Genomic DNA, 24,391 nt, shown 5'->3' on the forward strand with positions numbered 1-24,391 from the left:
GCATCAGTTTGTTACCAAATGCTATTAGGAACTGTTGAGTAGTTATTTAGTCCGATTTTGGAGGCTTTTGCTTCTTGTGCGTGAACGCGAACGTGAATACCGATTCCGATAACCTAGTGATTAATGAATTAAAAATTGTTTGGAAGCAAAAAAAAAATAGTAAAACTAAAACCAAACAGTAGTTTTGAGATTCAGTGTTAATAGATGTTTAAATTCTTTTAAAAGTTCATCTGATTGATTGTGTTCAAAATAAAAGTGTACAGTATGGTTGAAGAAGTCCCAGCTAAAGGGAACGTTCTAGGAAGTGAGTATGAGTGTATATCTGTTTGTTTATTCCATAAGGACCAAGTCATCAGTTGACCTTTATTTCATTGAAGGTCACTGGGAGTGCGTTTTTTATTTTCATTAAAGAAGGATGCATTGCAAACATCACCTACACCTATGATTAAAATATTTATTTATTGTGAAATTTATTAATAAACGTGTGTAATGTTAATTGTTTCCAAAAAAAAACATTGTGCTTCTTCTGTGAAGGTCATTTAAAAGTCTTTTATTTTGGATAAAGGAATTTATCAGAAATTAAAGCGCCTATGTAGATATGTAGGTATGTCATTACAAGCTGGTGGGTGCGATAAATAGACATGGAAGAATGATTAAAGCTATGAATTATTTTTAGGCACCTATCTACAAAAATAAAAACCACTTGTGGCTTTATTTCTTCCAAAATAATGAGAAGAAGCTTAATTTTGTTTAATACTAAAATAGATGCATTGTGTATTGTGAACCAACTTGCATTTATAATAAAATAGGTCACATATTGTAGAAAAAGAGTTTAAGAAAAAGTTTGAAGAAATATTAAGAAGGATAAGGCATCATCTGGTTTCGAATCGAGCTAACTATGACATACAGTGGTGGACAAGAATTTAACACACTTGTTAAAGAAAATAAAAAACCATTTAATTTTCAATTTGTTTTCTTATTATGAAATTAGTTTTATTTTATTTACATTGCATATACACTTGTGGTCATACAATTAAGTCATTTTATAGCATTTTATAACTTTGACGACAAAGTTTGATGACGGATTTGTATAGAACAGTTAAAAACAAGCATTTTTTACTATGGGAGGGGGGTTCTATCTCACCCCGTTTAGGCGATAGGAGCAATTTAAAAAATATGTACATTAAATGGAAAAAATAACGGTAGTACTTACAATTAAATATTATACCTTTTTTTAAAGCCAACATTTGTGTCTATTAGCTTGTTTTTAAATCAAGTCAAAACTATGCATAGTTTTTGAAAAAAATAGTTTTAAAGTCAAAATAAGTAAAAAAAAAGGGTTAAAGTGTAATGTTTCAATACTTCAAGATTAATTACCACTGTTTTTATTTCAGAATTTATTGCTCTTATTTGTTTCTGATTAAAAACTGAAAAGTAGATGATTTAATGTCTTTTAGTTTTTGAGAAAATTGTAAATTTTCAAAACAAAATATTTCAATTAAATTACTTTTTCCTTGCTTAAGTATTAACGTAGGATTATTTTGATAGTAATAATCGAATAAGGATTAAGATATATTCATCTTGCACGCATTGCAACTTGCACCCACCCCAAATCCTATAGTGTAGCCAAGCATGGGGGTTGCAGGGGGGCAGCATGCCCCCCGTTATGCATCTCACCGTTTGCATCGTAAAGTCAACTAAAGCAATTCATTTAGCATAACCCAGAATGCACCACGAGGAGGTAGAATTGCATTGCATTCCGTGTCCCAGTCAGTTAGTCTTTAAGTAAGTCAGGAGTTAGTAAAAATAGGATTGAAATGGACATGACATATGTACATACGTTTATGTATATAATATCAATAATTTTTTCAATCCAGCTTATTTAAATGCAAAAGAAACTTCACATGCACTCCATCTTGCACCCACCGAACCTTGCTCCCTCCTTACCTTGCACGCACTTCAACTTGCACCCAGCCCAAATCCTATAGTGTAGCCAAGCAGGGGGTTGCATGGGGGCAGCATGCCCCCCCTTACAGACCCCACTGTTGCAAATCAAATAGTTTTCAGTTTTTGATCAAAAACAAATAAGAGCAATAAATTCTGAAATAAAAACAGTGGTAATTAATCTTGAAGTATTGAAAAATTACACTTTAACCCTTTTTTTTTTACTTTTTTTTGAAAAAATTTTGACTTTAAAACTATTTTTTTCAAAAACTATGTATAGTTTTGACTTGATTTAAAAACAAGCTAATAGACAAAAATGTTGGCTTTAAAAAGAGTTATAATACTTAATTGTAAGTATTACCGTTATTTTTTAATTATTTTTTTTTCATTTAATGTACGTATTTTTTTAAATTGCCCCTACCGCCTAAACGGGGGGAGATAGCTCCCCCCCCTCCCATAGCAAAAAATGCTTGCATTAAGCATTAAGAAAAATAAATTCCATAATAACAATAGTCATTTCTTTAACAAAAAATTAAATTTATAATATAAGTGTGGACATATAATTAAGTCACCCGAAAAAAATAAGAAAAATATGAAGAAAAAAAACATTTTTTATAATTTTTTTAAGCGCACCGTTAATAGGATAGCCTTTCTGGCTTGATGTCGCGGATATTCTCCTTGGCATGGAGGCCACCAAAACTTTGCATTTCTCTACGCTAATATTTTTCCAGTCTTCCTGTAAAATACTCCAGAGAGTAGTTTTGTTTGTTGGTTTTTTTTCAGCAACTTTTTTTTTTTTAGAATGCCCTACAAATTCTCTATGGGGTTTAAGTCTGGTGACTGCGCTGGCCACCCCAAAACATTCACTCTACTTCACTTCAAAGAAAGATTTCACAACTCTTGACGTGTGTTTGGGGTCATTATAATGCTGGAAGATCCATCCTTGGGGTAATTGGTTCTATTAGTCGCTGAGAAGATTTGTGTCCAGTATATCCCGGTAGTCAACACCTGTCATTTTGCCGTTTATTTGACACAGCGGACTGACACTATGGCTTGTGAAACACCCCCAAACCATTAAAGAATCTCCATGCTTTATGGTCTTTTTGGTGTATTTTGGGTTCAGCTCAGCATTTCTGGGACGTCTTACATACGGCTTGCCATCATTTCCATAAATGTTGTCCTTAACCTCATCACTCCATACCACTTTACTCCACAAGTCTTGATCTTTTCTGACGAGGTCCCTTACAAACTTGAATCGGCTTTTTAATTTTTTTTTGCAGAACCGCTGACATCGTGGCTTTCCTCCAAAACAGCCCTTATTTGAGTGGATGTTATAAAGGGATCTTTCTTGCAAATTTTTGTGATGACCCTGTCAATTCGAGGACGGTTGTCGAATGAACCGAATTTTTTAAAGTGGTTAATAGCATTGACCACTTTACCTCTAGATAAAGTGGTTGTATTAACCACTTCGGAAATTTTGCTTCCCATATTATTCACCGTTCCTCTGGAATGGAAGATTTATTTTTGCCCATATCTGAAATTGACTATACAAATTGAAAATTTTAAATCAAAAATAAATTAAAACATAATTTAATATTGTAAATAACAATAACAAAAAAAGACATTAAACTTACCTCTTTGACTCAGTAACATAAACTGACTTAATTATTTGGCCACTGCACATATCACATATTCGTATTAAAATTTACCGTTATGTGAAAAAGGAAAAAAACCTTTGTTTTCAAAGTACCATTGTTGTAAAAAACCATCGTTGTAAAAAAACAATAACAACATTAGTTGATGCAAATGTAAGACAAACAAATGTTTTAAATCTTCTAAAAATGACTTAATTATATGGCCACAAGTGTATACAGCATTATGTTTTCATAGTACTTCATAAAATATGTTTAACATCTTTAAGAAGAAAATAGTATGGAATGTAGAAACATCAATTTTTCGCCTGGACGCGAATTTAGCACATTTAACAGTTTCTTGATACAATTTTATTTACCGTTATCAATTCTAAGTTTTTTTAGTATTTGGTAGGGAACCCTTTATTTTGCAGTACAGAAGCAATTCTTCTTAGCAAACTTCAACCAATTGGAATTGCATACCAAGCATTTTGAATCTCCTGACACAATTGTGTTAATCGGGTGATTGTGCTGGGCACTTCAAAACGTCGATTTTATTCACCTGCACTAACTTTGAAGTCTGTTAAGGGTCTTCTGCGTAGGGTATCATATGATCCAACAGGATATCTCTGTACACGTTCTGGTCGATTTTGGTGTCAATTTTTAAGATGGGACCAACGCCGGCCGTGCCATGAAAAAGCAGCTCAGACGATAACGTTGCCTCCACCGTGTTCCACAGTCTTAATGGTGTTCCTTGGATCATATTCCCTGTTTTTTGGACGCGATACACATTTTTTTCCATTCGATCCGAACCGGCAGAATTTGGATTCATCGCTCCAGAACACGTTTTTCCAAAAACCAATTGGTTTTGTCTAGATGAGCTTTGGTAAACTGTAACCCAGATTTCAGATTTTTTTCTCTGAGAAACGAACCCACGTAGATTGTTTTCATTTGATCGGCGTCTTATGGTAATTGAGGAAACATTTATTCCATAGTTCGTAGAAAGTTCGCTTCGAATGGCACTGAAGGTCTTAAACGATAACCTATAAATAATTCTATCTTCATTTGTAGTTGTCATTCTGGCCCGGGGGTTTTGTTTAACGTTTTCAATCACTCCAAAGTTTTTAAAATGATGAAGGGCATTATAAACCAGCTTCCTGGAGCATTCTAACAACTTAGAAATATCTGTTACCGTCCGCCCTTTTCAATTCATTTTCAATATCAGACTTCTTTTTTCCTTTGAGCACCATTTTCCTTTTGCCATGACTAATTCATTAAAGGAATATTTAATTATCAAAAATTATTATTTTCTTTAAAAAAAACACAAAAATTAAAAATATACTCTTTGATTGTAAAACGGGATACATTTAAGTCCAACTAAAAACAACGCAAATCACAAACAATCTTCATTTTTCGCAAAACGGTATTTTACTTTTCAATCATTTACACATTTTTATTACCATATAAGGTAGTCATAGTAACAACATAAAAATGAACCGTTACTTGCAAGTTATAAAGAATTGAAAGTAGAAAAATACTTGTATTCTTTTCAATGTGCTAAATTCGTGTCCACCACTGTAGGTAACATACAGTGATGAAAAAATATAACAATAACAATATTAAAAACAATAATTCTTACTTAAGAAAAAGGACCTGGCAATTCTGCCTGATTTGACATTTTATAATACAAGAAAAATATTAAAAGTAAAATAATTGAACTAAATAATTAATTTATTATTTAAAAAATGTTAAAAAATTTAAAAAACCAATAATAGTAATACCCAATTTGCTTGCAGCACAGTTTGCTGTTAATTCGACCCTACCGGAAAGTGTCATGAGTCCTCCTGTTCTTGAGAGTGTAGATGATTCTATGGGACGAATCTTCTTTCGCACTCGTGTAGTCGAAAGCGTACTGAAAGACCTTGACATACACAAATCCGCTGGCCCAGATAGCATTCCCCCTATTGTTCTGAAGAAGTGTTCTTCAACGCTGCACTTGATTTTCAAAAGCATTTGATAGACTTTGGCATCAAGCTCCAATAAACAACTATTATACATAGAGCGACTTGCTCCTTCCAATAAATTCTGAAAACAGCTCCTCAAGTCACCCGGGCTAATATCAGAGTGAATGCGCACATTCTCCCCAAATCCAGCTCCTAGATCCTCCCACTTTCTGACAAGATTCCCTTTCGATAAAATGATGTTTTTCAGGATCAGCTTAGGTAGTCTTCCCTCTTCCATCTCCAAGATTTGTAATACATAATCAAAATGTAATTTAAGAACGTTCAAAAATAATGGTGAAACCGATGTCTCTAGATGCAACATGTAATTAGGTGTATTCGAAGGTATTTGAAAAATCCGTTTAAGAAAGAATCCCAGAAACCTTTCTACATCATCGAATTTGGAATATCCCCATACTTGCGCACCATACAGCAATATAGAGACTGCAGTTGCTCTGAAGAGTTTGATCTTCGCGCTATGGTCGACGTTTTTATTATCGATGCAACGACCCCAAACTGCTGAGATTGCTCTTTTTGCCTCAGATAACTTTCACTGAAAGTGTTTTTTCATATTAAGGTTTGGGGTGATCAACATAACTAGATATTTGTACTCCCGTAGAATTTCAATATTTTGACCTTGGTATTTTCACTTTTCATTCCGAGAATATCTGCCGCCATCATTTCTGAAGATCATCATTTTCGATTTTTCCAAATTAACTGAAAGATTCCAAAGATTTCGAGTCGATAAGTTCTTCCTTGTTTTAAGGCACTCTGCATCAAACCATTTTTCTTTAAATTTGATTTTACGACTTGATGTACTACTAGCTGGTACTGAATCCCTAATAAATAAATAAATTGCAAGTGTTTATATTTTGTTATGTTTTTTAGCTTTTATTAGAATTTTTATAATGTGTTATACCACCAGCCTTCAAAATAACTTCAAAAATTATGTCTTTTAGGGATTTATAAAGAGATTATGAGAAAGCCAACTGGGACGGTCTCAATGAATTCTTCAAGAACTTTAACTGGTCACTATGCTTCCTCGATAGTGACGTGGATTCCAGCGCAGAAATGGTAACAAATTTAATTCTTTGTGGAATGAGAAATTTTATCCCGAATAGGGTGAAATCTATCAAACCCAAAGAGAACTCATGGTTTGATTCGAGCTTTAAAGAGGTTATTAGGTTCAGAGATGTAAGTTTCCGTTGTTATAAAGCCAACCCGACTGAGGAAAACCGGAATAAGTTCAAACAAGCTAGAAAGACATGCAATGGTCAAATTCGACAAACCAAATTTTTGCATGATCAGGAATTAAGGCAAAAAATACTACAATGTCCCAAAGGTAGTAAAAATTTCTGGGCATTTGTAAAAAACGTACGAAACACCACGTCATGCTCGGTCCCAACGCTCGTCCACAATGACACTCCCTATGTAAGCTCGATTGATAAAGCACATTTTGCTGTACGACGCTACCGGATAGTGTTATGAGTCCTCCTGTTCTTGAGAGCGTAAATGATTCTATGGAACGAATCTTCTTTCGCACTCGTGCAGTCGAAAGAGTACTGAAAGACCTTGACATACACAAATCCGCTGGCCCATAAAGTGTTCTCCCTATTGTTTTGAAGAGGTGTTCTTCAACGCTGGGAAAACCACTGCGAAAACTTTGCCATCTTTCCTATTCTACAGGTATATTCCCGAGTGGATCTCAAACTGCATTTGTCCAGCCTGTCCCTATAAAAGTAATCAACTTTCAGTACTCGGTATGTATATCACAGATCACCTCTTATGGAATGATCACATATTCGATATTGCCAAAAATGCTGCTAGGTGCTTAGGATTTCTCCGACGATGCAGGAAATTTTTCACCTCTTCTTATCTGGCTATAATATACAAAGCTTTCATCCGTCCAAAGCTTGAATATAATTCGCATATCTGGGCAGGTGCCCCTAGAACAAGTTCACCTTTATCTCTCACCCACAGTGTGTAGTATCCAGGAGTCCTAAGTCCTCGAACAACGGATCCCACAATCCACGGCTCTTGGATCAGGACAATGTGTTCCCCATTTCTTGCCAGGCGGAGAAGAAGTGAGGCCGAGGCCTTTATGAAGTGTTGGAGATTAATCTGTACTAACTGCAGTATTTTTGCTGCATTAGGCAGATAAACCTATACCACGGTTTTGTTCTGATCCTCTGAGTCTGAGGATGAACCCAAGAGTTCATCCTTGCTCAGAAGGATCATGTTAAGGTCGTCCTCAATCTCCATTAAGGAGAAGAGGGTGGAGTAGCGATTGGAGAGGGCATGGGTGCATCGTCACGCTCTGTTAGGAGAGAAGACGACGTCCCAGGCCCACCATTCGCTAGTTCACCTTCGGTTGTTTTTGGAGCCCCGCTATCCGCGTTAACCTCTTCTTTTTTATAGATTCGAGTTTTAATGGATTCGAAGCCATATTTTATAGAACCCTTATTTAAGGGTAGAGGAGGCAAGAATTCATTATTGAGTACCATAATGGCACTCCTATAAAGACCCCTCACTTTCTCTAGCTTGGCTATCTTAGCCACTACTCCCTTCTCTGTGTTGGCCGCAGGAGATACGGCAGCAGGCTTTGACGCCAAGCTGACGCCCGGTCCTGAAGAGATACCGGTCTCATCGTTCTTTTCATTTTTGTTTTTGTACATCTTTGGTCCCACGAGATGAGAGAAAAGAGGTCCGTCTGCACAGAGATTCGGATGTACAGATAAGGCTAGTTAATCCGGAGGTCTCGAGAATCATATAACTTATAGCTTCGGTCGATAATTCATTATTGAAATAATTAACTTCTGATGGTAATTGGTGATTAACGTTCCTATAGGTGTTCCTGGAGGATGTTGACGAAGCTTTAGAGAGATGCTGATTGTAATTTCTTTCAACAATTTTAGCAGTAACATTTACAAACATAGAGCTCCATTTATCTACATTAAACTCCAATAATGTTAAGTTACATAGCTTCATGTGAGATAGCTAGCTGACTCCATTCTTTGAAAGGGGTGTCATTAGACTGCAGTAGTCTTAGGAAGATGGATTTATGAAGATTTCTTCTATCCCTCTTCATCACTCTTATTAAATAATCCGAGTTCATTTTGAGGTTTTGAGTATATATTGGCATCACGCCAGACTCCAAGTAAATAGCATAATTTGGTGTTGAATAAGGTAATCTAAACAAGCGTTTGAAAAAATGTCTTTGAATTCCTTTAAACTCCTCAAAAACCAAGAATCCATAAACTTGAGCACCGTAGCACATAAAAGTTTCTTGAAAAAAAAAACCGATATTTTGACACAAGATCGATGGCAAAACAACTTTGGCCATAATAAACCAAACGCTTTTGTTGCTTTTTTGTTTAGCAAAACTCCAAGATATTTAAACTCTTGTACTACTTCAATACGTTCATTATTGAGTGACCAATTCTCTTCCGGCAGCCTTAATAGAAACATGTGTTTTCATCATGGTTTTGTGGAAACAACTTTTTGCTTTCACTTAATGGTAAAAAGTTTGAGGCCAATGATGGTTTCGCATGGAAAAAATAATAGAAACAAGCTATTTTAACTGTTATGCTAACTTAAGGGTCAGTTTTTAATTTATGGAAATAGGGGTATGAAGTTTGTTTATTAGTTTGTCAAATATTTTATTTTCGATACTAACTACATTTTTTAAAAATCGTCTATAATTTTAATAAGAATATGGGTCTTGAATTACATTGTACTCATTTTGAACGCGAAGTGATAAAAATACTAGGACAAGCTGAAAAAGTGATGGTTGAAATTGCAAAAACCTTTAACTGTTCGAAGAAAGAAGCATTTGAAACTTTACATTCACGCCTAAAGAAGAAACAAGAGGAAAAAAAGATAAACTTCTTCGCGTTTTGATACACCATTGGTAAGAATATGTAAGAAGAAACCATTTCTTTCTTTAAGACAACTCAAAAACGGAACAGTTATACCTAGAACAATTAGAAACCAACTTATAGATGCTAGTCTTCCTGATAGGAGTCCACGAAAAGTGCCGTTTTTTAACCAAGAAAAACATTATACAAAGACTTACCTTTGCAAACAAACACTTACACCGTTCTTATTGGAGTAACGTTGTGTGGTCGGATGAAACGAAGATCAATTTGTTTACTTCCATTGGAAAAATGTACATATGTGAGAAGACCAAAAGACAAGAAGTTTAACTCAAAATACACAAAGAAAGACAATGAAGCACGGTGCGGTGGTGGTGAGAATATAATGATTTAAGGGTACTTTTCATCATCTGGTGTAGGCCAATTATTTTGGATCAAGGATAAGATGTGCGATGTGGATTATATCCGCATCTTAAATTCATTTATGCTAAGATTAACTAAAGGATAATGACCCGAAGCACCCTTCAAAATTGGCTAAACAATACTTACAACAAAACAAAAACAATGTTATGGAATGGCCATCACAATCCCCGGCCTAAGCCCCATCGTTCGCTCCAAAAAGAAATACGAGGTGTGGTCAAAAATTCAAAGGGAATGGTACTCCCTTCCTGTAGAGACATGTGCCCATTTGTTGAATTCGGTAGGGCGAACAGTGGAGGCAGTTATTAATAATAAGAGTGCCACTACAAATACTCAAAGAATTTGAAATACTTTTACCGTTAAGCTATTTTCTCGCTACAAAAAGAGTACCAATTGCGGTAGCTCTTTTTTTAAATTGCGATTTTCTAATTTTTGTTTTCATTTTTATTTATTAATAATCTGTAGACTTTTTTTAATTTTTTAACTTCCCATAGGAAGTTATTGTAATGGGTCCGATTTGTCAAATTGAAAATTTTGACATTTCTCGACGTTTCAAGGTCCCTAGAGTCGAAATAAAAGATTTTTAGAAAGATGTCTGTGCATGCGTGTGTACGTACGTTTGTACGTCCGTACGTTCGCTACGTTTTTTTCGTCGTTCATAGCTCAAGAACCAGAAGAGATATCGACTTCAAATAAATTTTGTTATACAGATAATAAGGCAGAAAGATGCAGAAAGGGCTCTAAAGAAAATTGCGTGGGTGTTTTTTTTACCATAGCAGTTTGAAAAAAAGGTGAACATTTTGGTTAACCCTAAATATCTTACGAACCAAAAACGATAGAGACTTGAATTAAATTTTATATAATAGATTGTATCGTAATACCAAACAGGAATATTTTTTGAAAAAAATCAATGTAACGGTTTTTTTTTAAAATCAATAAAACTGAAAAAAAAATTTGTCACCTCCAAAATTTTACGACTGAAATATGATTTCATCTTCAAAACAATTTTGTACAACGAAAAATAATGTTTTTGACATCTGATAAAATTTTGAGAAAAATTGAATTTTTATTACAAAAAATAAAAACCTAAAAAAATGTATAAAAGTTGGTAAAAATTGATTTTCGACTCAAATATCTTTTCAAAACTTTGAGATTTTGGCTTAAATTTACTTTTATCTTTCAAAAAATCTTGTTGTCAACATTCAGTTAAAGTTTGAAAAAAAATCGATTTGACAGTTTTTGTACAAAAATTTAAAAACCGAAAAAAATATTAACAAAAGTTTGTAAAAAATGATATTCGACTCAAATATCTTTTGAAAACTTTGAGATAATAGGTTCTTACTAATTTTTTCTTATAAAAAATATTGTTTTGAACATAAGGACAAATTTTGAGAAAAATCGAATTGACAGTTTTTTTTTATAAAAAATAAAAATCTAAAAAAAACATTACTCAAAGTTCGTAAAAATTGAATATCGATTCAAATATCTTTTCAAAAACTTGAAATTTAGGCTTCAAGCTTATTTTATCTTATAGAAAATATTGTTTTCAATATTTAGAAAAATGTTGAGATAAATCGAATGGATAGTTTTTTTACAAAAAATAAAAACCTAAAAAAAAATTTATAAAATTTGGTAAAAATTGATTTTCGACTCGAATATCTTTTCAAAATTTTGAGATATTGGCTTTAATTTACTTTTATCTTTCAAAAAATATTGTTTTCAACATACCACTAAGTTTGAAAAAAATCGAATTGACAGTTTTTTTTACAAAAAATAAAAACCAAAAAAAATGTATAAAAGTTGGTAAAAATTGATTTCCGACTCAAATATCTTTTCAAACTTTGAGATATTGGCTTTAATTTACTTTTATCTTTCAAAAAATCTTGTTGTCATCATTCAGTTAAAGTCTGAAAAAAATCGAATTGACAGTTTTTTTTACAAAAAATAAAAACCTACAAAAAATTTATAAAAGTTGGTAAAAAGTGATTTTCGACACAAATATCTCTTTAAAATTTTAAATATTGGCTTCAAAGTAATTTTATCTCATAAGAAATATTGTTTTCAACATTTGGTAAAATTTTTAAAAAATCGAATTGACAGTTTTTTTTAACAAAAAATAAAACTCTAAAAAAAAAACAATACTAAAACTTTGTAAAAATTTACTTTCGACTCAAATACCTTTTCAGAACTTAAAAATATTGGCTTGAAACTTATTTTATTTCACAGAAAATATTGTTTACGATATTCAGTAATTTGTATATAAAAATTCAACAGTCCGTTTTTTCATAAAAAATAAAATCTACAAAAAATAGTACGCAAATTTGGTAAAAATTGATACGATTACATATAAACAAACTTTTAAGCAAGACAAATCGACAGACGGGATGGGAAGTTATCAGTGTGGGTCACATCCCAGCCTCTTTTTTAATGTAGGTATTATCGTTGAATAGTTATAAATTCAATGTAATTATTCAATGGTATTATGTTTCACTTTCGATGTAATAATTTGAATATAAAGTTCATAAATCGTAATGAATAGGTATCTAACCACATTTGATTGGTCACATTATAAGAAATAATGCAATAACACCATATTACTTGTTTACGTCACTGTGTGTTGAAAATAAAATAAAATTAGATATAATAATGAATAATAAGTATGTACATATGTATGTACTTATGTACATATAATAGAACCACTCGCATTTTCTATGAAATTAAAAAATATAGGATAACAGTTAGGGAATAAGATCTAAATAGATTTCGAATATCCAAATAAAGGGTGATTTTTTTGAGGTTAGGATTTTCATGCATTAGTATTTGACAGATCACGCGGGATTTCAGACATGGTGTCAAAGAGAAAGATGCTCAGTATGCTTTGACATTTCATCATGAATAGACTTACTAACGAGCAACGCTTGCAAATCATTGAATTTTATTACCAAAATCAGTGTTCGGTTCGAAATGTGTTTCGCGCTTTACGTCTGATTTATGGTCTACATAATCGACCAAGTGAGCAAACAATTAATGCGATTGTGACCAAGTTTCGCACTCAGTTTACTTTATTGGACATTAAACCAACCACACGAATGCGTACAGTGCGTACAGAAGAGAATATTGCGTCTGTTTCTGAGAGTGTTGCTGAAGACCGTGAAATGTCGATTCGTCGCCGTTCGCAGCAATTGGGTTTGTGTTATTCGACCACATGGAAGATTTTACGCAAAGATCTTGGTGTAAAACCGTATAAAATACAGCTCGTGCAAGAACTGAAGCCGAACGATCTGCCAGAACGTCGAATTTTCAGTGAATGGGCCCTAGAAAAGTTGGCAGAAAATCCGCTTTTTTATCGACAAATTGTGTTCAGCGATGAGGCTCATTTCTGGTTGAATGGCTACGTAAATAAGCAAAATTGCCGCATTTGTAGTGAAGAGCAACCAGAAGCCGTTCAAGAACTGCCCATGCATCCCAAAAAATGCACTGTTTGGTGTGGTTTATACGCTGGTGCAATCATTGGACCGTATTTTTTCAAAGATGCTGTTGGACGCAACGTTACGGTGAATGGCGATCGCTATCGTTCAATGCTAACAAACTTTTTGTTGCCAAAAAAGGAAGAACTGAACTTGGTTGACATGTGGTTTCAACAAGATGGCGCTACATGCCACACAGCTCGCGATTCTATGGCCATTTTGAGGGAAAACTTCGGAGAACAATTCATCTCAAGGAATGGACTGTAAGCCACCAAGATCATGCGATTTGACGCCTTTAGACTATTTTTTGTGGGGCTACGTCAAGTCTAAAGTCTATACAAATAAGCCAGCAACTATTCCAGCTTTGGAAGACAACATTTCCGAAGAAATTCGGGCTATTACGGCCGAAATGCTCGAAAAAGTTACCCAAAATTGGACTTTCCGAATGGACCACCTAAGACGCAGCCGCGGGCAACATTTAAATGAAATTATCTTTAAAAAGTAAATGTCATGAACCAATCTAACGTTTCAAGTAAAGAATCGATGAGATTTTGCAAATTTTATGCGTTTTTTTTTTTTTAAAGTTCTCAAGCTCTTAAAAAATCACCGTTTATTTATTTCTTTAAATTTTATTATTTGGTAGCGTAAATAAAGTCACCTAAAATGTCCCAATTGGCTTTTTGTCCGGCCGCGTGTAAAGAAGGTTCAAGTAAGATCATACTCGAATATTTATGGTACAATAAAAATGAGTACAGTGACGGATAAAACAATAGGACCACTTTTAGGCAATTTATTTCACTATCGCTTAATTTAAGGTAGTAAACTTTCAATTTGATCAACTTTAGAGTTGCAAGTTAAGGGTAAAAGCAAGTAAAAGTTTATTTTTATTTTCTAATTTCTTCTTCTTTCTTTATTCTTTATTTTTATCCATATAATATATTTAAAAAAAAAAATAATATGAAAGATTTACATGCATGGCTTATAAACCGTCTGCCGAAATCTAATCCTAATTTCTTTCTTAAGGGCATGTCTCATGTAAAAAAATTGATTGGTGCTTTGCGCTTAGCTTTGTAGCCTTCACATTTTTTTAAATATTTAAACGAAATAAACGGGTTTTGATTCAAAATATATTGGGCTAAATATTTATAAAGGAATAACAAATTTAAAAAAATTTGTTGTTCCTTAACAGCACTAGAATCACTAAAAAATCATTAAATTCAGGTAGTTACTTGCGAAAAGCAATTGGGCAGTGTGTTAAATATGATTTTTTATTTTTTTTATATTTTTTTCCAAAAAACAATACATTTTTATAAATAGCACCGATTTTTTTTTAATTTATTTATTTATTTCAAGAAAAATTGTAGAAAACTATGAAAAAATAGGGTAAATTTGCATTGTGGCATAGGTGCAATATTTGATAAAACTTCCAAAGTATAACAGCCAGCTAAGTCAATTCAACTTTTTTTTTTTAAATTCTAAAGATATGTGCAGATATTTGCTTTTAATTTTTTTGTTTAAATAGTTATAGTAACTTTTTTAGACAAAAAAATCCAAAATGAACTGATTTTTTTTTTTTTAGTTTTAACTTTTTTTTTTTAAAAAAAAGGACCATATATATTACTGATACTTACGACTTTGAAAAAAAAATATTTGTCGCAACATAATTAAAAATGCATTTCAATGTAACAACATTTGTGGTACAATTGTGAGGGATTGGGAGCTTATATATTTCCAAAATATTTTGTTTGGCATTTTGTTTATTCTATTTAAAAAAGTAAAAAGTTTTTGCGTCTACTATTTATTTAATTTAATTTTTATAAAAGAGGTCTATTTTGCATTTTTTAACAACAAATTTCTTTGTAAACACACACAATGAAGTTTCCAGTTCCCAAGAATGCCACTGCAATATCAGCGCTTAGGAAGAGAATTCATTGCAAAAGAATTTCGCCCGCCCATTCTCTCAAATTTTTTTTTTCGTTGTTGTTGGTCTCATGGCTCGTTTAGTTTTTAACTTCCCATAGGAAGTTATTGTAGTAGAGGAGCCCAAGAAGGGATTTTGGGATTTTCTACAGCTCGGCAGATTAATATACAGGGAGGTACCTAGTATCCCATTGAATACCTCCACCAAGTATTAGCACTGTATATGTGGCCGCGAGTCAAGGATAAAGGATCAGATTAGTAAAAAAAAATTGATCATCTGAAATTCTCGAGCGCGTAAAATTAAGGTAGGGTAAGTTAGTTATATGCTAAAAAGTGTATGTATTGTGTATGTAAAGGCAGGCGGGTTACAAACTTGTAAAAAAAACGTCATCTTGACTTTCTCGAGTGTGGCTAATTTTTTTTTATTTTGAAGGTAATAATTCAAAGTTTACAAATAATACATAATCTGACGATTTCCGTTAGCCGAAGTGAGGGGAGGGGCAATTTAAAAAAAAAAATATTATTTAAAATGGAAAAAATAATTATAAAATAACGGTGATACTTACAGATTTATACATTTTTTTAAAGCCAACATTCTGTTTTATTAGCCAGTTTTTAATTCAAGTCAGAACTATGCGTAGTTTTTGAAAGATTTAATTTTAACTCAAAATTTGAGTGAACAAATTAAAAAAAAAGGTTTAAAGTATAATTTTTCAATACTTCAAGATTATCTACCACTGTTTTTATTTCAGAATGTATTGCTCTTATTTGTTTTTGATCAAAAACTGAAAACTAGATGATTTTATTTCTTTTAGTTTTTGAGAAAACTGAAAATAACCACAACTACTATTTTAATTTAATTCTTTTTTTTTTTTGCTTGAGTGGTCTTATTTTTATAGTAAGAATAGTAGGTGTGAGTGTGGGTGTATGCAACAGTGGGATGTGTGCGAGTTTGGATGTAAGCCACACGGAGGTGTGTATGGGGGCATGCTGCCCCGTACAACCCCCCTGCTTGGGCACACTATAGGATTTGGAGTGGGTCCAAGGTGCAGTATGTGCAAGGTCGGGAGGTTAAAAGGTGCGATGGATGCAAGATGGGGTGCATGCAAAGTTTCTTTTTCATTTAAATAATAAGGTTTTAAGAAAAATTTATTTATCTCAAATACTCAAGCAAGGAAAAAATAATTTAATTACAAAATTTGTTTTTTGTAATTTTCAATTATATCTTCAATTTGTTAAAAGATTTGACAGAAAAAAAATCTTTCCATTGTCAGATTAGGCGAATCCGTCCAGATAATCGTCAGATTAAGAGACAACACGTTTAGGGTTTATACATGAACCATATATGTATATCAAAATCTGAAGCGCTCGACTATTTCAAAATGGCTTTTTTGCAAGTTCTAATAATGGCCGCAAGTTTAGGTCACATCCAAATCGTCAGATTATTACATAAGAGCGTTCTTTTAGGTTCACTTAACATCCCCTTTGAAAATCTGACGCGCTCGGTAAAATTTTGTTTTTTACAGTTTTCAACCCTTACGTACGACCACCCCACTCATGAAAACGGTCAGATTAACATACGTATATTTTCAAAAATACGTAGAACATGGATGCTATTAATATCTGACGTCCATGCAACTGTTTTTTTTTACATTTTTGAAAACTTATAGCCGCTCCCCCCACCGATGAAAGTGTATATATGATATAACATTTGTTTGTTCTTATCATCTAAGCTTCGCAATCCAATAGGTCTCTTTGACGCTCCCCTACTATTGTAATGGGTCCGATTTGTCAAATTGAAAATTTTGATGTCTGTGCATGCGTGTCTACGTACGTTCGTACGTCCGTACGATCACGATGTTTTTTTTCGTCGTCCATAGCTCAAGAACCAGAAGAGATATCGATTTCAAATAAATTTTGTTATACAGATAATAAGGCAGAAAGACGCAGAAAGGACTCTTAAGAAAATTGCGTGGGTGGTTAATAATTTTGGTTAAGCCTAAATATATTACGAACCAAAAACGCTAGAGACTTGAATTAAATTTTATATAATATATTGTAACGTGGTATCAAAGAAGTATATTTTTGAAAAAAAAAATCCATCTAACGGTTTTTTTATAAATAAAAAAAACTGAATAAAAAAAATTTGTCACCTCCAAAAATTTACGACTAAAATATGATTTTATCTCCAAAAAATTTTGTGCAACGAAGAATAATGTTTTTGACATCTGATACAATTTTGAGAAAAATCGAATTGACAGTTTTTTTTTTTATAAAAAAATACAAATCTAAAAAAAAACATTACTCAAAGTTGGTAAAAATTGAATATTGATTTAAATATCTCTTTTAAAAACTTGAAATTTAGGCTTCAAACTTATTTTATCTTATAAGAAATATGGTTTTCAACATTCTGACAAATGTTGAGAAAAATCGAATTGATAGTTTTTTTTACAAAAAATAAAAACCTAAAAAAATTAATAAAAGTTGGTAAGAATTGATTTTCGACTCAAATATATTTTCAAAAATTTAAAATAATAGCTTCTAAATAATTTTTACTTATAAGAAATATTGTTTTCAACATTAGGACAAATTTTGAGAAAAATCGAGTTGACAGTTTTTTTACAAAAAATAAAACTCTAAAAAAAAACAATACTAAAACTTGGTAAAAATTTACTTTCAAATCAAATGGTAAGTTTCAAACTTATTTTATTTCACAGAAAATATTGTTTTCGATATTCAGTAATTTGTATTTAAAAATCAAACAGTCCGTTTTTTCATAAAAAATAAAATCTACAAAAAATAGTACACAAATTTGGTAAAAATTGATACGATTACATATAAACAAACTTTTAAGCAAGACAAATCGACAGACGGGATGGGAAGTTATCAGTGTGGGTCGCATCCCAGCTTCTTCTTTTGTTTTTATTAATCCAATTATGAATTATCATAACATACATAATGTTATTGCTCACGGAAAGTATATTAAAACATTATGAAAAATCGTTCTGTTTTAAAAGCAGTATTCAGTATTTTAAATACACTATTAGAATCCATACATTATTTTGATCATAACCCGTTTTGTAGTTATCGCATCTTGGCAAGGGCGGGTCAAACACTTAACATAAAGATACGTTTTTAAGCACCGATTAAAAGTATTCTTTAATGTTCTCTTAAAAGGAACTTGGATGACTCCTACATAAGAAAGCATTCCAAGATAACAATAGTTAGAAATGTTAAAAATGATGTTAAAGCGTATCTTATTTCCAAAACTAATATATTCTGTTCTTGTTGGCATTTCTATTTACTTACTTACTAAAGGTGGTTTTAAAGTCGGGGTGGACCGGGGCATCAACCAACATGCGTCTGCAGCCAGCTCGGTCCCTTGCTAGCTGTATCCAGTTTCGCACGCCAAGTTGGTTAAGGTCTTCACCCAACTGCGGGCGCCACCTGAGTCGATCGCAGTCTTCCTCTACTGCGCCGTCCCTCGAGATTGGATTCGAACACCTTCCTGGAGCTGGAGCTGGAGCGTTGATATCCATTCGCTTGATGTGTCGCTGTAAAGTCCATACAGTTCGTCATTATATATGTTCTCCATTCTCCATCTATGCATACGGGACCAAAAATCCCCCGAAATATTTTTCTCTCAAAGCATCCTAAGACACGCTTATCTTTCTTTGACAGGGTCCAGGCCTCAGCGTCATAAATGAGAACCGGGATGATAAGTATCTTATAGATGGTGATTTCAGATTTTTGAGAGGCTTTTTCGCGTCCGTCGCAATGCTCAAAAACCCTCCACTGACATTACGCTTTGATCTTCCAAGTATGTAAATATCATCTGCGTATCCGAGTTGTTGGATGGACCTTTGTATACGCGGCTGTCATACGCGGCTTTAAAAGCGATAAAGAGATGGTGGGTATCGATTTGAAATTTCTGTTTTTTCCAAGATCTGCCGTAGTGTGAATATTTCTTCCGACCATATTTTGCGGATGAGTTGGTACATGCTCCCTACCAAGTCATCGCCTGCTGCATTTCTATTTGTAAATGAGAAAAACGCTACACAAAAAAAGATACAGAAACCCAGAAAATGAAAAAGTTCGCCAGAAGAATTAGTTATGAAGAATATTCTGGCTTTTTGGACTCAATTTTCGACAGTCTATTATTACAACAGCTATCAGTCCGCTTACTCGTAGATTGGAGCTGTTGCTAGAATACAGATTCTAAAAAAATACTGTTTTGCGTGAACCCTTCTTTTTCCTTAACTAGTCCCGTTTTGCCCGGCGATGATTGCATTTACCAAGTTTTCGTCATTGAACATGGTAAAACCGAGGTTCTAGGATCGCCACTGCGATATGTCGCTACGCAGGTAGAAGTGGTGCTGCAGGACTCTATTCTCCAGGTCGTGATTTGGACAAATGCTAGGATTATCCTTGTACACTTGCTAGAAAGCAGCCCCCACGTCCTTTGCTTTTCCTGCGGATCTTCGATAACAAAGAATTCATCGTCTAAGACGGCGTCTTCTGGATCTATTCCTGCTATCAGAAATACGTCTCTGTTCTCTGTCGTCCTCTGGAACTTAAGGCAAGGAAGGTCGTTTTGATCATTTCTCCTAAGGATCTTGTTAATTTACGGAAACATACTCGGCTCACTTGAATTAACGGCCCGAATTTTCTTGTCCCAGTACAAATTAATGTTCAATCGATAGTTTTCTTTGATTAATTAACGTTTTTTATCGACGACTTCAATGTCCTAACCTCCAGATTAATTGGGTCAATAAACCTCCGGTACAAATGTTTAAGCCTTGTCAGAAGTCTACTTTTGCGTCAGTAAAGTGCATTTGTACTCGCGTTACGGTACAAGTTCGCGGTGTCTCGTTCCTTGTATTTCGTCATAGTTCTTTCCATGGTTCGATGGATTGTCTCGTTCATTTGTTGTTAATATCCGTTAATATCGGTATTTGTCATATTCCTGTCGATTGGTGGGGATATGTTTCTAGACCGAAGTTCTCTCTAAAGCGTTGGTAAAGCGCGGCCAGTGAGTCTTACTATAATTGTAAGAATGCACCGGCACGTACTCCTCCAACTCTACAAGCTTGTTGGAAGCCTTATTACGTTGGCGAGTCCGTCCATTAGCAAAAGGTCCAGATAGGCACCGCTCCTTGGGAATGGTGGTCTATCAGTAGCCAGCAAGTCGACCATATACTCGGCATTGTACTGGACAATCCAGTTAAATAACTGGTTATCACGAGGATTTTGGATTTGATTTCCCCAATCTGCATGTTTGGCATTTAAATTACCGGCCATTAAATAGAAGTTTTCTTCCGAGTTCAGTTGCAAGCACTGAAAAAGTTTTCCGAGCTCTGTTGTAAATTGAGCTGGCTGAGATGATTCCGGTGCATAAGACGCGATCGCATACAAACGCTTTTCCTGGTGGAGAGGAATGCACACGATACATGCCTCAAGAAGCTGAAATCTGCGTACTTCACTATTGTATATAAGTTTATAACTAATGCCTTTTTGTACGAAAAAAGCGACCCCATTGTGTAGAGTTTGGCCGGTCCCTTCGTTCGATATTGTAAATGTTGAGCGTCAATTTATGTCAATTTTAGCTTAGTTTCAAAAACACATCAGGACTTTGGTCTTTCAGCAATTGGAATAAGTTAGCTCTACGTTCGAACCTAATCAGTGAATTTACATACACAGCAACGATCCTTAAGGGCCTCTCCGGCAGCGCGCTCTTAACCTAAAAATTGCGTAAAGCTTGGCAAAATGGTGTAGATGGGATCTACCCTCTTCGCCTGCTCCCTGATCTGGTTTTGAAGACCATATATTCCAATGTGTGTAGGTATACAAAATAAATAATTAAAAAATATAAGAGGGGTCGCAATATAGTTTTGAATTCAAAGGAAAACAATTAAGAATTATAATTAATTAGTATCATAGTTATTAGAAAAAAAGTGAAGTGCAATAAGACCACACAAAAGCTTTATGAAATATTTCATAACAATTTTAGCACGAACGCATTTTTCAAAAATACTATTAAAACCTATTTTTTGAACAGGATGTGTTCCCGCAAGATATATTCTAGCCGTTCTTGGATCTTTGGGTATGGCTATCGTATATGGTTTAAAAGTAAATCTTAGTGTTGCGATGGTAGCTATGTTAAACCACACCGCTATTGCACTCGCCTCATCGCATGGGTCTGCCCACAATTTATTAGGAAATAACACCCATAATGCAAGCTTGAATGTCGAAAAATGTGCCGCTCCTGATGATGATGGATCTGGTGAACCTCAGGTAAGAATTTTATTATATAGATGTAAAGCCCATTAGAAAGAGATTTAATGCTTTAATTGAACTTTATTAAGGACGGACCGTTTGACTGGAGTGAGCCACTACAAGGAACACTTCTTAGCTGTTACTTCTGGGGCTATATTGTTTCTCAAATTCCAGGAGCCCGAGTTGCTGAAAACTATTCAGCCAAATGGGTGATGTTCTTTTCCGTCGCGATCAATGTCATTTGCACACTTCTAACACCGATTATGACCAAAATCCATTACGTTGGCCTCATCATCTTACGTGTACTGGAAGGCATTGGCGGAGGTGCAACATTTCCTGCTATGCATTGCATGATCGCTGCTTGGGCTCCACCAAACGAAAGAAGCGTTATGTCTACCATAATTTATGTGGGAACAGCTTTTGGGACGGCAAAGTCGATTCTAACGGCTGGAATACTTGCTGGCAAATTTGGATGGGAGTCAGTTTTTTACGTGATGGGAGGTTTTAGTTGTTTATGGATGATTCTATGGGTCATCCTCGTTCAAGATAGCCCCAACACACAATCTCTTATAAGTTACGAAGAACGTGAAATGATCAATTCACAACTTGGAACAACAGAATCTAAAAGCGATGAGAAGAAACACCCTCCAGTGCCGTGGAAGAAGGTTATGACATCTGTTCCATTTTGGGCCATCTTAATCGCCCATGTCTGCAGCAACTGGGGCTGGTACATGTTTTTGATTGAGATTCCATTCTATATGAAGCAAGTTCTACAATTTAATGTTTCAAAGAATGCCGTCGCCAGTGCCCTTCCCTATTATCCAATGTTTTTGTTCAGTATTATTTTGGGAAAAGTTTTAGATACTTTAAAAGCAAAAGGTAAATTCAAGAACAATTATCAAGAACACTATTGAAATTTTTTTGTTCATTCTAGGCTACTTTTCAACAACGGTGTGTAGAAAAACAGCAACCAGTTTTGCTACTTTAGTTCCTGGAGTATGTTTGCTAAGTCTTTGTTATATCGGATGCCATCGGGATGCAGCTGTAGCATTTATGACTTTTGGCATAATTGGAATGGGTGGAATGTTTTCGGGATTTTTATCCAACCATATTGACATTGCGCCTAACTACGCAGGAACTCTTGTCGCACTTACAAACACTGTAGCCACACTTCCGGGAATTGTGGTACCACTTTTTGTGGGATTCATTACAAAGGGAAATGTGAGTTAATAAAATTTAATATAATATTGAAAGAACTAAAATTAATAATTTTGCCTTTTTAAAATAATTATCAGCAAAACATCGGAGCTTGGAGAGTTATTTTCTTTGTAACGATAGTCTTATTCGCTATTGAGTTCATTGTATTCACACTATTTGCATCCGGGGAAGAACAACCATGGAATAAAACTTCATCAAAAACTGATGCAGAGCAAGTTGAACATAATGAAAGTACGCCCCTGAAAAATACTAACGCATCTTGCCCAGCTCCAGAAAACAATATTTAATTTTAAAAAGTACTTAAGACATTGTATAGTCGTCGTTCAATGAAAACGTGCAAAAACCATTTTTCTACAAGTTGACATAATCTCATAATTTTTGTTTTAGTCAAACTCTTAGATGTTAGAATGTAAATTAATTTCATTTTCAAAATTACATAAATGCTCATTGGTTAAAATTAAAGAGTTATTTTTAAAGAACATAATATCATAAGAGACCATCTTTATTCAAAATTAAATCGAAATCAATAGAACCGTTTTTTAATAATTCAAAAAAAGAAGAACCAATTTGTTATTTACCAAAAACTTATGTATCAAAATTGGTTCATTGTTATTATTTAAGTTCACACACATCCTTGCGCCACAATTATTTATTACAAGTTATTAAAATGGCCCTGCTGATTGAGTTTCCATTGAACGACAATTAGATTATGTATTCAGACAATTTGTATTAACATTTAAATATTCTAAAAACTCAGAAATGCAAGAATGTACTTATAATCAAAAGGCTTTGTGTACTATGTATTTATTTTATCTTAGATATATTGACAAATGTAATGTATTTATGTCCTTTTTTTACTTTTTTAAGCAGAAACTTATATTTTAATTTCAAATCTGTATATTTACAAGTAGTTATGATTTTGTATACATTTAAAAATAATAAATTGTCAAAATAATGTTTGCTTTTGTTTCATATTAAAGTAATTATGTATATACACTTTTGGAGGCATGGAACTAAACAAATTTCAACAGCATATTACTAATTTAAGTTGGCGGTATATTCCGGGATAGACCTGGGGTTTAACCAACATTCGTCTCCATGTAGCTCGGCCAATGGCTACCTACCGGGCCAATGGCTACCTAATAGCTAAAATGCCAACTTTAGTTATTAAATTATTTAGAACACTGTTGTCCAGCAAGGTATGGTCTTACTATTTAATTTGGATGACTCACATGAAAGCATTCCAAGATTCCAACAGTTTTCTAAATATGCCATATTTAAGATCTTAAATGCAATAGCTTAGAGGGTTTTTGGTGCATTAGGCGTAGAAATGTAGGAAATTGTTTTGAAATGTTGCTTTTTCCAAAAACACAACAAACTTTTCTTGTTTTCATTTCTATTAAAGCAAAGAAGGCTGCAAAAATTTAAAGATCCAGAAAATGAGAGAGGATCTGATATTTAAAAATGTCGGGCTTTTTTTGATGTAGTTTTTTTCGAAATCAATTTCCGGGTGTCTCTTTTTACTCTCGTTATCAGTCTGCTTACTCGTATTTTGATCTTACAAATGCGTCAACAAAACTTAAAAATTGTAGAGACAAAAAAATTTGATTCTTGAATTCAAGTAAGTAGCTGCATTTAAG

General features: G+C 33.8%; 1 protein-coding gene across 1 annotated transcript; it reads left to right on the forward strand.

Annotated features, from left to right (window-relative positions):
* On the forward strand, positions 1–23,708 carry LOC129951715 (sialin). Its single transcript, XM_056064012.1, has 5 exons — positions 1–304; positions 21,316–21,551; positions 21,623–22,412; positions 22,468–22,754; positions 22,829–23,708. Exons 1-5 carry the CDS (start codon positions 265–267, stop codon positions 23,036–23,038), a joined length of 1,563 nt encoding a protein of 520 aa, XP_055919987.1. The 5' UTR covers positions 1–264; the 3' UTR covers positions 23,039–23,708.
* The last annotated feature ends 683 nt before the right edge of the window (positions 23,709–24,391 follow it).

This window comes from Eupeodes corollae, chromosome 3 (assembly GCF_945859685.1).
Source record: "Eupeodes corollae chromosome 3, idEupCoro1.1, whole genome shotgun sequence".
Classification (NCBI taxonomy): Eukaryota; Metazoa; Arthropoda; class Insecta; order Diptera; family Syrphidae; genus Eupeodes; species Eupeodes corollae.

Coding starts and splice junctions, on each gene's coding strand:
- LOC129951715 (XM_056064012.1), top strand. CDS start 265: ATGGTTGAAGAAGTCCCAGCTAAAGGGAACGTTCTAGGAA. Junction 305..21,315: donor TAAAGGGAACGTTCTAGGAA/GTGAGTATGAGT, acceptor TTTTTTGAACAG/GATGTGTTCCCGCAAGATAT. Junction 22,755..22,828: donor GATTCATTACAAAGGGAAAT/GTGAGTTAATAA, acceptor AATAATTATCAG/CAAAACATCGGAGCTTGGAG.